General features: G+C 37.9%; 1 protein-coding gene and 1 long non-coding RNA gene across 19 annotated transcripts in view; both read right to left on the reverse strand.

The window, feature by feature from the left end:
• The window catches only part of NFIB (nuclear factor I B), a 186,366-nt gene that overhangs the window by 69,434 nt on the left and 99,774 nt on the right, over positions 1-17,158 (reverse strand). For all 18 annotated transcript variants that reach the window (XM_080573467.1, XM_080573464.1, XM_080573463.1 and 15 more), the window contains exon 3: positions 10,008-10,061. In XM_080573467.1, coding sequence (XP_080429593.1) covers positions 10,008-10,061 — 54 coding nt within the window. The remainder of the gene's footprint in view (positions 1-10,007; positions 10,062-17,158) is intronic.
• LOC308185419 lies at positions 1,440-9,999 on the reverse strand. The gene is made up of 2 exons (XR_013943356.1): positions 6,793-9,999; positions 1,440-6,686 (listed from the first exon to the last, which is right to left on the reverse strand). It is a non-coding gene; the product is annotated as an uncharacterized lncRNA (long non-coding RNA).

A 17,158-nucleotide genomic window follows, 5' to 3' on the forward strand; every position in this document is an offset into this window, starting at 1 on the left:
GTTAGCCAGGGAAGCCTCTACCCAGGATTGGGATGAGCATCATTTGACAGGTGGTGAGCAATTGCATTGTGCAGCACTTGTTTTGTATATTCTTTTATTGTTGCTGTTGTCATTATTATTTCCTTCCTTTTCTGTCCTATTAAACGGTCTTTATCTCAACACACAGGTTTTTAATTTTTTTCTGATTCTCTCCCCCATCCCACTGTGGAGGAGTGAGTGAACAGCTGTGTGGTGCTTAGCTGTCTGTTGGGTTAAACCACAACAGCAAGAAAAAGATATACGGTGATATCTGTGCAGTATAGGTCTTACCGTCTTTTGATTAAGCATTCCCTAATGCACTTCTTGCAGTTCACTGACATGCTAAAGAGCATTTAATTAACATTCTTGGTATGTTTCTGATCTGTTCAGTACAGAAACCAATGCACTTGATAATTTATTGTTCTATTCTTCACAGAGGATTTACTGTACCTTTTGATGGTCATGATAACACCTTGCTGTCTATGTTGTTCAAGCCTAATGGAGTATTGTCATTTACTAAAACTCATCTTGCTTTAGAGATGACACACTGTGAAATACATTATAGTACTTATCATTATTCTTAAAATTCTTTAAAGTTCTCTAAAAAGAATATTTCTGCCCAAACCAATGTAGTGTAACTCTGTATAACCAGTAAGGAACTTCCAAAACCTATAAGTAACAGATTTTTATTTTTTCCTTTATTTCCTTTTATTTTTTGTACAAGGAGGGTTAAAATAAATAAATAAATAAATAAATAAATAAATAAATAAATAAATAAATAAATAGAGTTCTCTCCTAACAATTTTTTTAAAAGAAAAATCATTTCTGAAAAATACATATTCCAACTGTAACACTACCATGACCAGATCATTGCCATTAAGGAAAAAAAGTAAATGGGTTAAGATGAGCAACATTCTGATCGAGCTTCAGTCATATAGTTGGCGAACAATAGAAACCTTAAGTAACCCTTCAACGGGTATTGAAGCTACTTCTGTCCCATTCCCTATACGTCTTCCTCTCTATTCCTGTGCTATGCTTTCAGTAACTGAGTTACAATAATATTCTTAAACATGCTGAGATTAAAACAGGAAAAAAAAGTTGTTACAACCTATTGAAAAATATTTTCACTTTTCACTAATGTGTACTGTAAAGGCTTGCTCTCAAATTACTTAAAACCTCACCAATGACGTCTGGCTTTAGAAATCTTTAACCAGCCTTTTTAATGTCTTTTGATTTAATTGTATTTTATGAATAGAATGCCTGTTTACATTCTGCTGTATATTGTCAAGTGCCAAAACATAAAATTGCTTCCTGGTATTATTAAATATCTAATTTTTTCACTGATATAGACTTGATTTGAGCACCTTATAAAGCAAGAGTAAGGATACAATCAGTGCAGGAAGTAATTTGTATTAATGTCCTTTTTCTTTTGGATCTTTGAAAAGAGTAATTGTAAAGCAATAGGTAGACTTAATAGCTGTGAGACATGGTCAATATTGGGAACTATTGTGAGAAAAAAAGCTAGAACCTTCATACTTGAATACAAAATACTAGCAGGGAACTGTAATGATGAAGTTATGTGATGTACAGTTCTGGATGCTGGTACAGGTTTGTTCAATTTCTGAAACTGTTACAATTACAGGTTAAATAATTTTATTGAACTGGTTCTTCTTCAGAGTCTTTGAAAGCAAATTTTTTAAGGATCAGTTCTTGCTGCTCTCTACAGCATCCAACATTGACAAGAAGCTCTAACTTCAGCAGGAATGCTAGTGACATACAGCTACTATTCACAGTCAGAAGGGGCAGTGAAAAAGTAGTCTCACACTGTATATTGTGACTTAGCTTACAGTCTAGCAAACTTTCGGTTTTTCTCATTGCATGTATTTTGAAGCCAGTATCTTAAAAAGACTACCAGAAGCAGGTTCCTACCAGACCAGAATTTCTTAAAGGCAGTTAAGAGTGGATAACATGAGCCAAGGAGTGACAGAAGATTCCAGTACTGATGTCAGTAAATAGTAGAAGTAATATCCTGTCCAGAGGATTAAGCTATTTTTATTATCACACATTTGTCTCTGACCATATTGCATAGCTACCTTTGTTGTGCTGCCTTTGTTGTTGTTGTTGTTTTTTGTTTTGTTTTGTTTTTTAACCTCTAAAAACTGCAGTTACACTGTAACTGGAAAAGTGAACAAACGTTGCAAAAATATCTCCTGACTCTATTGAACATTTTAGCACAATACGGGCCTGAGAAGCTGCTTGTGCCATTATGAAAAACAAATGAAATTTTCCATACTCTGAAGTTAATAAGCAGGGCTATAATTGCCTTCAATGATGTAGTAATTTCAAGATGCAAACACCTAGCTGAATTGACTCCAGAATCCATGTACTAGAATCCAAGAGGTGAGCTGGCTTGAAACCTAGCAAAAAAACAGAAAGAATGACTACCACAAATTCATACTGCCTTCCACTCTGGCAGGGCTCAGGTCATGTACACACCACAGCCAAGATTTTAAAGATATTGTTGGAGCTGATTTTTTTCAGATACAGGACTGCTATTTTACTGGTTAGAAATCCAAAAGCAGTTTTCAGGTGCCAAAGCAGATTTTTGGAGTTCTGACCTGTAATGTAACCATTTTAAAACTCTTGTTCTGTGCATGCTTTGAAGTAAAAACACTGTGTTCACCACTGAACACAACTGCATCAGGATTGAAAGCAGCATCCATTACATACTAAGTTCATAAAGAAAGGGTAGTCCATCCAAAAAACTAATCTTAAACCAGTAGACAGTAGTAACTTCCTAAACCAAAATTCAACCCAGCATGCAAGACCAAAAACTCTTACTTCTGGAAAAAGAGGCTGTGCAATTTGTGCAGGTTTCTGATTGTTCAGATAGCCCAGCAGCACACTTCTCTTACAGAAAGCCCTAACTGGCGCGGGGATGAGAGGCTGAGGAGGAAAGGCATCACCTCTCAGTCTCTGTCATTACTAATTCATAGAGCATTTGGGAAAGGGAGAACTCCACCGAAAATCAAGCCCTGACCAAACCCAACCCAGTTTTATTTGAAGATTGCTATCTGAGATGGCATGGCTGCAGGCATACAGGAAACAGCAAGCGTTTCAGAATATCCACTCCCATGCTGAAAAAACAAGGCACAGAATATATGTTTGTTTGAATGCAGTTCTGCCTGGCTCCCCAGACTACTACTACAGCATCATTTCTTCCACAGGAAAAGCTGCTTACAATGATGAGGCCAGGGAATCTCTCTTCTATTCCTATTAATTAGGGGGCTAATTCCCCATCCGCAAGAAGGTAACTTGCAATACAATAAAATAATGAAACCATCTGTGTTCTGAGTCATTCAAAACTCAAGGACGTTTGCTTATTGCATTTCCAAAAGAGTGCAAAGGTTGAGAGCACATGTAACTCTTCAGAGGTTATTTCTGAAACTGTACGTTCTAAAACTTAAAACTGAAATACTTCTTTCTAAAATAGTCATATATAGGCAAATTTATTACACATTCCTTAGGGCTTGATCCAAAAAGAATGTTCTCCCTGTGGCTGCTGGCCCATATGAAAGCTCAGAAAAGCCTTTGGGGCTCTACAGCTGCAAGAGAGATTTGCATATAAGAGCTAGGTGAGGCTGGTTGCAAGCTTTTTGGCAACACTTTTTTTAATTAGAATGATTTCACTCAGGTCTTCTTTGGAAAAGGTTCCCAGAATAAAATTTCTGGTGAAAATACAAGGGGAAAACCCATTCCAGAGTAGTAGGGCTGGCTCTAAGGATTCTCTGAATCCTGCCTCATTCAGACTAGGAATGTTATTGTTAGATGACTGCCCTGACAATGTGTCATGGTTTACTGCGGAGGAAAGAAGGCAACCAGTGGAGAGGAATGAAAGGTGGAGAGACAGTTTCTCAATCTCTATCTGAAAGTGTCTCACCTCACATATAAATAATGTAATATTCACTAGCTCATAGGCTTGAACTCAAGTCATCTTCATTCAGCCCTGACTGAGTTTATGGAGTCTGCAAAATTTATATGAAAATATTCTTTGGACCAGCTAAAATAGAGTAAATTATACCGGCAAATAAAAAATAATAAATTACAATAATAATTAAATTAAATTAAATTAAATTATTTTTAAAAGGTCCCATTTGCTAGAAAGCATAGTAGTAATAACCTCTGAAGTCAACTGCTGGAATAACAGCAAAAATCTTAATTAACCTATCTTCTCTGGCCAATGAGTTTCATAACCATCTATTGAAGGATGGTTAGGTTTTCTTTGCACTTTCTGAAAGATATCTGTTTTATTCCCCAATGCTGGATATGAACAGCTCTGAAAGCCTGAAGGGACCTGAACAAGAACAGACTATCTCACACCTCTATCCAGAAACCAAAAGATGAAGAACCAATAGGAACTACTATCCATTTCCTCGGGTTTTGAGTTCTCCTGAGTCTCAAACTGTGTCCATATGTTGATCCTATGTTATTGTCATATCTATATAACATTTTACACTATCAGTATCTCTGTTTATTCCTTTTAGCAATTTAAAAGGACTGCCTTCATAGATTTGAGCACCATGGCAACAACTGCACACAGTGTTAATGTTGATGTGTAAGTTATGTCTGCCAAGCAGCAATCTCATGTCAATGACAGGTAGCAAGTAACCTTACTGATGTCAGACTGTTGTGGCCAGCAGGTAGTAGGAAAGGAGAGAAACATAAAGTGGAACAAAACCCACAAAATCCTCTACTAGAAGAACTGACCAGTAAGGACTGCATCTCTGAAGACCATATTGTTATGGCTGGTGTGAATATCATTAGATTATTAATAGTTCTGGATGTTTTTCTCTCTTTACTCAGACTCATATTTTTCCTGTGCCTAACAGATGAACTCACTGAAAGATCATTTCCTCTGGTTTCAGTACCCATCATCTCACAGATCTGTAGATATTTTGAGTCACACAAATATAAAGGAAGGCTCATTTTTCAGATTTTCTAAAGCTACACATTTCAAAACACATAGGATCAAAATTCCTATGGAGTTTAGAGGGAGCAAAATGTACAGCATTATATTGAAACTGGCATGCTGGGTCTTTATCCTTCATCAGCCTGCTTTCAGCAGTAGATCTGTGTAGGTGCCTAGCAGAATAATAAGAAATAATAAAGGTGTTTTGTTGTTGTTGCTGCTGGTTTTTGACTAATAGTGTCTTACGCTCCAGCTATTTTCAGTTTAAAGCACTAATTAATCCAGGTATGTCTCTGTTTAGTCACCCTCAATGTATCCACAGACATTTGCGTTTTCTCACTGAAGCCATGTAAATATTTAATAGCTAACATCATCTAAACCTGTAGATTCTGTAACGCCTTTGACACAGTCCTACATGATATTCTGATCTCCAAATCGAAGAGAGATGGATTCAAAGGGTGGACTATTCAATGAATAAAGAATTGGCTTGAAAGACACACAGAGAGTTGTAGTCAATGGCTTTATTTCCAGGTGGAGGCTGGTGATGAGTGGTGTCTCTCAGGGATCTGTCTTGGGACCAGTGCTGTTTAATATCTTTATCAATGACACAGACAATGGAATTAAGTGCACCCGCAGAAAGTTTGCAGAGGACACCAAGCTGAGTGGTGCAGCTGATACAGAAGAAGGAAGGGATGCCAGCCAAAAGGGCCTGGACAAGCTGGAGAAGTGGGCCAATGTGAATTGCATGAAGTTCAGCAAGTCAAAGTGGAAGGTGCTGCACATGGGTCAGGGCAATCCCAGACATGAGTACAGAATGGGAGAAGAAGTCATTGAGAGAAGTCCTGCAGAGAAGGACTTGGGGATTCTGGTGTATGAAAAGCTCAACATGAGCCAGCAGTGTGTGCTTGCAGCCCAGAAGGCCAACTGCATCCTGGGCTGCATCAACAGAGTTGTAACCAACAGGTCAAAGGAGGTGACTGTCCCTGTCTACTCTGCCCTTGTGAGGCCCAGTTTGCAGTGCTGCATCCAGGTCTGGAGCTCCTAGCACAAGAAGGATGTGCATCTGTTAGAGGAGTACCAGAGAAGGGCCATGAGGATGCTCAGAGGGCTGGAGCACCTCTCCTATGAAGAAAGGCTGAGAGAGCTGGGGATGTTCACCCTGAAGAGGAAAAGGCTCCAGGGAGACCTCACTGTAGCCTTTCAGTATTTGAAAGGGGCTTATATAAAAAGATGGAGAGCAACTTTTTACTTGGGCAGATAATGATATAGCAAAGGGGAGTGGTTTTAAACTAAAAGAGGGAAGATTTAGATTAGATGTTAGGAAGAAATTCTTCACTGTGAGGGTGCTGAGACACTGGAACAGGTTGCCCAGAGAAGCTGTGGATGCCCCATCCCTGGAAGGATAAGTTGTATGGGGCCCTGGTCTAGTGGGTGGCATCCCTGCCCATGGCAGAGGGGTTGGGAAGTTGATCTTTAAGGTCCCTTCTAACCCAAGCCCTCCTACGATTCTATGGTTGCATGATTCTAGGACCTTATGACTGATCTAGACAACAGCAGTGTCCATTCTCCTCTCCTCTCCTCTCCTCTCCTCTCCTCTCCTCTCCTCTCCTCTCCTCTCCTCTCCTCTCCTCTCCTCTCGAGTCTCCTCTCCTCTCCTCTCCTGAGTCTCCTCTCCTGAGTCTCCTCTCCTGAGTCTCCTCTCCTCTCCTGAGTCTCCTCTCCTCTCCTCTCCTGAGTCTCCTCTCCTCTCCTCTCCTGAGACTCCTCTCCTCTCCTCTCCTGAGTTTCCTCTCCTCTCCTGAGACTCCTCTCCTCTCCTCTCCTGAGTCTCCTCTCCTCTCCTCTCCTGAGTCTCCTCTCCTCATCATCATCTTTCTGCAGCATACATAACAATCCCTTTGGAGAAATCACTTTTACAACAGAGCTCACAGAAAATCAATTTTCATTCTTTAGAAATATACCCAATGAAAGTTACTGAAAAATAAAACTTAGAGGAGGATATCCCTGGATCTTGCTACAAATGCTAAATACCACTTTCACTACAAGCTACACTAACTTAATATTGTATTATGCTATCAAAATATTCAGTGTACTTTCAGGAACCTATTGTAAAGAATTCCAGCAGGGGCTCTTAATGTTCTTTTGTTTGGCAAGTGACATTACCTCCTTCCATGGTTAAGACAGCAAATAACCAGACACCCTAAAGAATGTAATAGTCTAGCCAAACCTAGAAAAAAAAAAAAAAACTCCTTAAACACCAGCAGCCTTGCCGACTACCACTCAGTTTCCAACCTCCTCTTCCTTGGCAATGTCTTTGTGAAGGTAGTGGCATCCAAGCACTAACAGCACCTATGCCTTGCCAACACCCTGGCTCCTTGATATACAGGCATCAGACCAAAGGTTGATTAAAAAAAAAAAAAAAAAAAAGAAAAGAAAAAAGAAAGAAACTTTCTGGCATTGCCAGTCCATGTGCTCCTGGTTTGAGACAGAAAACAAGCCTCAGAGTGGATATCCTCTGGGACTTTGACAGAAGTGACTGCCTGTTTCCAATAATAAGACTGATGTGAAGTTTAATAAGAAAGAGCAGGACAGCAGTCCTTTTCCACAGACAAGCTTAAGGGACTGTGACTCCCTCTTATTCCCCTGCACAACCCTAGAAGCTCTATATTTTGCAGTCCCACAAACCTCAGTGCTTTCTCCCTGCCAGTTTAACCCCAAAGCAGTATCACACAGTGAAGCTGAATGATGCTAGAAGTTCATGTATCCTCAAATAGACAGATGACATCCAATTATGCCTCTGTCTCTACTCAAATGAAGGGTTTCAAGGGAAGCAAGGCACAGCCTCCATTTTCTGTCCCCACTTGGCAGCAGATAAAAGGAATAATGCTGCCAACAGTGACTCCAAAGCATGAGAAAGTGTTATGCTCAAATTTCAAGCAGAAAATTTCATGATGAAACCAGCAACAGATTTCTCTCCCTCTATCTCCTGCTGCCTCCTGGGACAATGGAGTTTGTCAGACATTGAGGCATCTGATCTTGTCCCACAGCACTGCCAAAAGAAAGCCCATAAGGCTCCTCTGCTGCCTGCCACATGGCTGTGTTGCTGTTGCAAGATTACTCCTTGAAAGCGTAACATGGGGTTGAGACTGAGGGTTACTGAGGCTCAACTCACTAGAGCATGTGATCCTTACTAGTGAAGTTTGTACCTCTACCTTCCAACTACAAATGTCAAATGGTACTTTAAATCAGAATTTTAAAACATGGGGAAGGTGATTTTCCAGACCTGACCTCCAGCTTCTCAAACCCTGAGGCTACAAAGGATCCTTCACAATGATGAGGTGTAAAGCATTTGGCTCTTCCTGCACATACAAGCAGAAATATTTTAAAACAAAAAGAAATTTCCTAAAGCCAAATGCTTCAAGTTTTCCAAAACTGTGATTACCCATTAGGATTTTTTTTCAGGCTTGTTTTAGGTGTAAATTTGCTGATGAGTTGGTGACTTATACGGGTTTTTTTAAACCTACCTAATTTTTGTCATGTATTTAATAGAGAAATAAAAGCCTACTCATATATTGTACAAAGTTTAGAGAGAAACTGCATCAAAGCCTCCAGGCAAAAGTAATTTCAATTGCAAGCCTGCATCATGGAAAAAGAAGGGGAAGAAGGGGAAGGGGAAGGGCAGGGGGAGGGGGAGGGGGAGGGAATCGCAGCAAGAAAAAAAAAAGGTTTGTGGCGTTTTTTGTTTGTTTGTTTGTTTGTTTTTACTTTTGCTGCCTTCGTATTTCTAAAATGTATCATCAGTCTCCCAGTATATATTGCTGCTATTTATATTAAAGGAATGTAGACTTTTTTATTATGAGCTATGATGGTTCTTCCACTTCTGGGTACTCACTTCAGCATGTCACATTCCACCACACACAGAAAATACTTTGATTTTATCTATAGTACAAAATGGTCCATCCCCAATGTTGGCTGTTTTCACTAATGTTTGGACAAATCCAGACAATACTCGCGTATATGTAACAACCCAGCATCATACTTTTACTTTTTGGTTAGACTATGGTTCATTTTGCATTTAAAAAAAAGAGCAAAGTGAGCTAGTTGCAGCTTATTAAAGAGATATTTCTTCTGAGAGATAAAATCATAGAATCATTTAGGTTGGAAAAGACCTCTAAGATCATCTAGTCCAACCTTTTAGATGAGAAGATACAGTATGATTTTGATGGCAGGAGTCATTCCTTATTTTTTAAGTGAAAGTGATAGTATGAGGAAGTGTGTTGCACTCATTTGTCTCGCCCTGATAAAATTCATAAAACAACAGAAGTTTACAACATTTACTGGCACAGCATAATTGATTAGAAGGATAACTTCACAAAAATACAAAGGACCTTTGGCCTTAAACAGTGTGGAATGGCAAAGTCTGGTTTTGATTTCTCTTGAATCTTTATTTTTAGAGAACCCTTGAAAGGAGTATTGGCATGAAATCACTGACATCTCTCAAAAAAAAAAAAGTCTCTAGCATGATATTTTTGAACAATGCATTCAAAAACTGCTCAGAGCTGATATACTTTTATAAAAAATGAACATATTTACATTCTACAATGTACAAATAATATTAACCTAAAGAACTAAAGAAGCTGGTGGCTTAGGTCACAGTCTTTAGAGGTAAAGCAATTGTGTTCTCTCTGAGACAAAAGATTATTTGTAGTATTTGAAGACTTTTATAAAAGTAAAGTTATTTGGTGATCTTGTCTCCCTTACTCCTTTGCCCATCACCACTTGCAAACTTTAAAAGCCATGAACTAAACAAAAAATTCCTTAGATTAAATGAATCTTAATGAAACTACAATTGAGACATTGCCAGTTTAAAAGAGCTAAAGTAATCACAGCTTGTCCTGATTATATGTACCTATGAGTGCAAAATAGGTTGCTGACCAATTATGCTCTCTTTAACTATTAACAGTAGTATCTTTGTTCTCAAACAATGTTAGATTGCACGTGTTCTGGAACTTATATTTACCTGGTGGATTCTTGGCAGGATCATTGTGGCTTGGACTTCCTGGTTGTCCAGAATCTATAAAGAAATCAAAGAAATGTTTTACTAATTTGTTTTGAAAGTATCTCACATCCTTTTAATACCCTCCTTCAGTATTAAACTAATACTTAACTTTGTTATTTAAAGGTCATTTCCCTGACTTTCTACATGAAGGCATTAGTGAACAAACATACTATATGTAACCCATTTTATGCAGAACCAGAAACATTGTGAAAGATGCAATAACTCATAGATCACTGAACAAGGACAAGAGAGTCATTCAGGTAAATATTCAGGGTGTAAACACATCTACAAGGGCACCTTTTCATTTCCTTTCACTCCACCCCAACTATAATATTGCATAATCAGCAAAGCAGAGGTTGCTTCTTCTCAGGCAATGACCAGAAATATATACTGGATCAGGCAACTAATAGAGTTTGCAGTGATGAATCCTGTTTCTTTATTTTTTCCTTAAAACACAAAGGTGTACGGTGCTTTCACAGACTCAGAACTGCACTGAAGTTATGACTGTCCATTTTAATACAGTATAGCCTTTGTATTCTTAGTTTGTAAGAACTGCTATTGTGAAATGAAGATTATGTAACATAAAAAGTAAGAAAAAAACAAACCCTGTGGTCTTCAGATAGTGTGTTCTCAATACAAGTACCTAATGAATCAAGAGACGAATGAGATTTGAAGTCAATGAACTGGAAAATAAATGACATCCTAATTCATAAAAGCATTTGCTTTTAAAGCTATCTTCTTGCTCTATTCCCGCACCAATAATAAAACAAAATCCTGCACCACTGCAATAAATAATTATTAACAAAGTAGGACATGACAGACACTCTTGTACCCAAAGAGAGTAAGAAGTTACATCAAGCACAACCATTTATTCTGTATATGGTTATCTAAAATGCAGCAGCAACAGTGAAAGAAAGAAAAGAAAGAAAGAAAGAAAGAAAGAAAGAAAGAAAGAAAGAAAGAAAGAAAGAAAGAAAGAAAGAAAGAAAGAAAGAAAGAAAGAAAGAAAGGAAGAAGAAAGAAAGAAGAAAAAGAAAAAGAAAGAAAGAAAGAAAGAAAGAAAGAAAGAAAGAAAGAAAGAGAGAGAAAAAGGAAGAAAGAAAGAAAGAAAGAAAGAAAGAAAGAAAGAAAGAAGAAAGAAAGAAAGAAAGAAAGAAAGAAAGAAAGAAAGAAAGAAAGAAAGAAAGAAAGAAAGAAAGAAAGAAAGAAAGAAAGGAAAGAAAGAAAGAAAGAAAGAAAGAAAGAAAGAAAGAAAGAAAGAAAGAAAGAAAGAAAGAAAGAAAGAAAGAAAGAAAGAAAGAAAGAAAGAAAGAAAGAAAAAGAAAGAAAGAAAGAAAGAAAGAAAGAAAGAAAGAAAGAAAGAAAGAAAGAAAGAAAGAAAGAAAGAAAGAAAGAAAGAAAGAAAAAAGAAAGAAGAAAGAAAGAAAAAAGAAAGAAAGAAGAAGAAAGAAAGAAGAAGAGAAAGATAGAAAGATAGAAAGATAGAAAGATAGAAAGATAGATAGAAAGAAAGAAAGAAAGAAAGAAAGAAAGAAAGAAAGAAAGAAAGAAAGAAAGAAAGAAAGAAAGAAAGAAAGGAAAGAAAGAAAGAAAGAAAGAAAGAAGAAAGAAAGAAAGAAAGAAAGAAAGAAAGAAAGAAAGAAAGAGAAAGAAAGAAAGAAAGAAAGAAAGAAAGAAAGAAAGAAAGAAAGAAAGAAAGAAAGAAAGAAAGAAAGAAAGAAAGAAAGAAAGAAAGAAAGAAAGAAAGAAAGAAAGAAAGAAAGAAAGAAAGAAAGAAAAAGAAAGAAAGAAAGAAAGAAAAAGAAAGAAAGAAAGAAAGAAAGAAAGAAAGAAAGAAAGAAAGAAAGAAAGAAAGAAAGAAAGAAGAGAAGATAGAAAGATAGAAAGATAGAAAGATAGAAAGAAAGAAAGAAAGAAAGAAAGAAAGAAAGAAAGAAGAAAGAAAGAAAGAAAGAAAGAAAGAAAGAAAGAAAGAAAGAAAAGAAAATGTCCATTACTTGAAAGTGCAGCAGCACTTATAGCATAGGGCCACCAAAGGACTGCTACTTAGTACTACAGAAATTGCCACTGCCAACTGAATCCCAGAGTGAAGTCAGAGTTCTTGAATGTATTACTGCTTACAATGTCAAAATAAAGAGAAACAGACAAACAAACAAAACACACACAGAGAAAAGGAGGAACTTACACGTCAATAAATACTCGTCCTTCAATTCCAATCACATCTTAAAGCCAACATAGCCTTCAACCTAGAATGAAAGATTCTGTCCACTCAATATCCACTGTTGACTAAAATCTGGTACCTTCGGTTATGTGACTTAGCAAACACTGCTTGACACACCTGCCTTTCGAGCAGTTAAGGTGAAGACAAGCTTGATGCTACAGATGGTATTAGCTGAAACACAAATCCATTTCACAGCTCAAGTTCTGAAGATTGGAAGTTCTGAAAGAAATTGCACCTCTACAGCCTGTAACTTCTTCACCTGAACTATGTTCAGCTAAAACTTCATCAGACAAGACAAGCATTTGTGTATCTGCCAGATAGATACCCAAAGATAGATACTGAAAGACCAAGGCATGTGTGAAACCCAGTTCCAAAACTACTAAAAACACAAATAAATTTCGCAATATTGAATTAAATCATTCTTGCATGCACTAAAATCCACACTGGAAAGCAAATTTCACAAATTTCCTCTATCTTCTTCAACCCAGGCTAGGAAGAATAAAGGACAGGCTCCTGATCAGATTGTGTACAGCCAAGATTTTGGGAACTTGTACACTTGCACCCATTGTATAACACCAGGACTCCTGAAAATCTTATCACCGTAGCTGGTCAGGGTCACTTCCCAAATTTTCCTAAGATGCTGAGTGCTGGACATTGTATCCATCAGTGAAAGGGCCTTAAGGAAAATCTTGTAACTGAGATGGCCACCTAACTTGCTTCTCTGTGTATTGCTACATATACTGTGAAAAGTCTGAAATTGTATGCAAAAGTGTTGTTATGTCACAAAGAGCATCAAAGTTACTCTTTCTTTTTGATTTTCAATTTTTTTTTTCAATTTTTCTATGCCTAATCCTTATCCTGCTGGAGTGGGACAGATAAAGTAAATTCATGTTCAATTCTCAATTTTAAGTTGAATGTATTAGATCTAATTCCTTGCAATTGTTCCTAAACAAATTGGTTTATTTGCTGTTAGGATGACATTTCCATTTTTATACTAGGCAGTTGTAATGAAAAGTATTTCAATACAGATGAATTTAAGAGAGTACAGTTTGAATTATTATAGCAGAAATAACTGTCATGAATAAACCAACAGAATACATATAGTTCTTCATAGTTAACAAAAAGCACTTTCCATCAATTAACAGTGAATTCAATATACCACATCTTTTGTGGTTATATTCTTGAGTTAGTTTACTGAGCTAGTAATATCTTCTAAAATGCCAGAAATTTTCTGGGGAAAAAGAAAGGGAAGAAGGGAAGGGAAGGGAGAAGGGAAGGGAAGGGAAGGGAAGGGAAGGAAGGGAAGGGAAGGGAAGGGAAGGGAAGGAGGGAAGGGAAGGAAGGGAAGGGAAGGGAAGGGAAGGGAAGGGAAGGGAAGGGAAGGGAAGGGAAGGGGAAGGGAAGGGAAGGGAAGGGAAGGGAAGGGAAGGAAGGGAAGGGAAGGGAAGGGAAGGGAAGGGAAGGGAAGGGAAGGGAAGGGAAGGGAAGGGAAGGGAAGGGAAGGGAGGGAAGGGAAGGAAGGAAGGGAAGGGAAGGGAAGGGAAGGGAAGGGAAGGGAAGGGAAGGGGAAGGAAGGGAAGGGAAGGGAAGGGAAGGAAGGGAAGGGTGGGAAGGGAAAGGAAGGGACAGGGAGGAAGGGAAGGGGGAAGGGAAGGGGAGGGAAGGGAAGGGAGGGAAGGGAAGGGAAGGGAAGGGAAGGGAAGGGAAGGGAAGGGAAGGGAAGGGGGAAGGGAAGGGAAGGGAAGGGAAGGGAAGGGAAGGAAGGGAAAAGGGAAGGGAAGGGAAGGAAGGGAAGGGAAGGGAAGGGAAGGGAAGGGAAGGGAAGGGAAGGGAAGGGAAGGGAAGGGAAGGGAAGGGAAGGAGGGAAGGGAAGGGAAGGGAAGGGAAGGAAGGGAAGGGAAGGGAAGGGAAGGGAAGGGAAGGGAAGGGAAGGGAAGGGAAGGGAAGGGAAGGGAAGGGGGAAGGGAAGGGAAGGGAAGGGAGGGAAAGAGGGAGGGAGAGAGGGAGGGAGGGAGGGAGGGAGGGAGGGAGGGAGGGAGGGAGGGAAGGAAGGGCAGGAGGAAGGAAGGAAGGAAGAAGGAAGGAAGGAAGGAAGGAAGGAAGGAGAAGGAAGGAAGGAGAAGGAAGGAAGGAAGGAAGAAGGAAGGAAGGAAGGAAGGAAGGAAGGAAGGAAGGAAGGAAGGAAGGAAGGAAGGAAGGAAGGAAGGAAGGAAGGAAGGAAGGAAGGAAAAGAGAAGAAAGAAAAGAAAGTCCCCACTGTGTAGTGCACACTTTTCATATTAGGATGCATCACGTCTCTTTAAAAAATATATCAGGTTAATCTGAAAACTTGATCAACTATAAGAAATGTTAAAAATGTGATGTTTTTCTGCATGTGGACCTTTATATGAATGAATGTCCCTTTTCTTGTGTTGCAATGGGAATAAAAGCTTTACCCTCAAGAGGGTGAACTTTAATATTCTTCAAAGAGGCATGTTCTGCTTCTGCAAACCATACAAATCATTATTTAAATTAGGATTATCAAAGAGGATTAATTTTACACAGCAATGGTCCACAGTAATTGTCCAAGTGCAGATGTGTGTCTAAATGAAGTGTCAGTTTGAAAGCAGGTGCCCCCAATAAAACTTGGACAACATAGCTTGGGGTGTACAGAAATTTGAAACTAGATTAATGAGCCTACTTGACAATAACCTTCAAAGTTTTCTCCTGCTAAAATTCACTGAAAAGCTGAACAAAATGAAGAATATTTTTTAGCTCTTGTAGAGCAACTTTCCTTCAGTCCTATTTTCTCATTGTCAATATGGCTACTTTCTGGATCAACAAACCAAGTGTTAAATATTGATGTCATTTAAAATTTTTATTTTTTTTATATTTTTATATTATAATAAGATAACTTAGCAAGGAATTTTCCAGTTACAGGGAAAAGCAGTTAGCTAATTATTATAATTTGCCAGTCAGACTTAGCTGTGTTTTATGTTATGTTCTGATCAATCATAATTTTTACAGTTTGATTTTCTCAAAGCAGTTTGAGCAGTAGATGCTGCTAACATGTTTGCCACTGGGATCTCAATGATCTGGAGAAAGCAATGAATTTTTGTGTGCTGAATATGAGAATCAACCTATGTTCACTGAAAGCTCACGGAAGCATCTAATTTTCAGGATGAAAGAGAGACCCAAGGTGGTCTGTGATGATCCAATTCTCCTACCAGTGTCAGTAATTATAAAGCACTCTTTTTTTTATTTGATTGGATGCAAATAGCTTTACAAAGAACAAGAGAACCATGATCATTACATGAATAAATTAAAGGAATAACTTAATTTATAAGCAGAACACTGAATGAAGAGAGATTGGAGCACTGTTCTTCTAAAGAAAGTAGCAAGATGCATTGTAGGAAAGCCACAGAATGCAAGGAAGCAAAAGACATGCTAAGACACTTTAAATCTTTCTTTGTCTTCCTATGCACAAGGTCATTAATTTGTTTAACAGTATGAGCCCTAGGTTTAAAAATTGCATGCTTTTCTTCCAGTGCAATAGAGAAAAACATAAACCAGATTCATTGTCTAGGTGGCTTTTCATTCAATTTTCCTACCAAAAATATTCTGTGCACAAAGATTTCCTAAGCTAGTTATAAGCAAATCTATACAACCAATAGCAAATAAAAACCCATTATGTAAATGTGATGAAACTGAAATTTTCAACATTTTATTTAGGTTGCTCCCAACTATAAGTTCCCTTAGTTTATTTCTTATCTTTCTTTCGTACCTTCTTTCCTTCTTTATTTGTGTCTTTCTTAGCCTCTTTTTTTTCTTTTTTTCCTTCTTTCTTTCCTTCTTTCCTTTCTTTCTTTCCTTCTTTCTTTCTTAGCCTCTTTTTTTCTTTTTTCCTTCTTTCTTTCCTTCTTTCCTTCCTTCCTTCCTTCCTTTCTTTCTTTCTTTCTTTCTTTCTTTCTTTCTTTCTTTCTTTCTTTCTTTCTTTCTTTCTTTCTTTTTCTTTCTTTCTTTCTTTCTTTCTTTCTTTCTTTCTTTCTTTCTTTCTTTCTTTCTTTTTCTTTCTTTTCTTTCTTTTCTTTCTTTCTTTTTCATTCTCTCTCTCTCTTTTTCTTTCTCTCTGTCTCTTTCCTTCTCTCCTTCTCTCCTTCTCTCCTTCTCCCCTTCTCTCCTTCTCTTTCTCTCTCTCTTTCTCTCTTTCTCTTTCTTTTCCATCTCTTTCTCTTTCTTCCTGCCTTTTATCTTTCTTTCTTTTTCTTTTTTTTCTTTTTTTTCCTTCTTTCTCTCTCCTTTTCTTCAAAATTTTCAAAATTTCCTTCTCTTGAGACATTTGAGAAATGTCTTTCTCAAATTTTACTGTAAATGTGTTTTTCATGGAAAAAATCTTCCACACAGGTCTCAAAATCATTTGCTACAGAGCAAAAGCTCACCTACAGATATGTTGTGCATTTCCAAAGAACAGATTTCATATGTACCTCACAACTACAGTATATCTACTGCTGTTCTCTTGCTGGCACTAAGTGTTCCAAGAGTCAGTAGTTGGTGGCTTGATCAGTTATTGCCCCGTGGATTAATAGTTGGTATGACAATGGTTCAACCCAGGTTTTGCTCTTACCTGGCAACTATTTATATAACCCTAACGCTGATATACTGAATGTAATCTGTTGTGACTCAGCATGGGTACCACAAGGACATTTAAATGGTTTATCTCAATTTACTTTTTCCTTTCAGACAACAGTAGGAAAAAATGGGTCAAGAATGTGGTGTATTTTACATTTTGTAGTTTCCCATATTTTCATTTGTAGGAGTTAATCCCAATGAGTATCAACTTGTAGTTGCAGGCATCTCCCACCACATCCAGGGTGAAATAAAACTGACTGTTGAGGCCTGCTGGTGGTAAGAA

Source organism: Anser brachyrhynchus (genome assembly GCF_964034855.1).
Source record: "Anser brachyrhynchus genome assembly, chromosome: Z".
In the NCBI taxonomy this organism is placed as follows: domain Eukaryota; kingdom Metazoa; phylum Chordata; class Aves; order Anseriformes; family Anatidae; genus Anser; species Anser brachyrhynchus.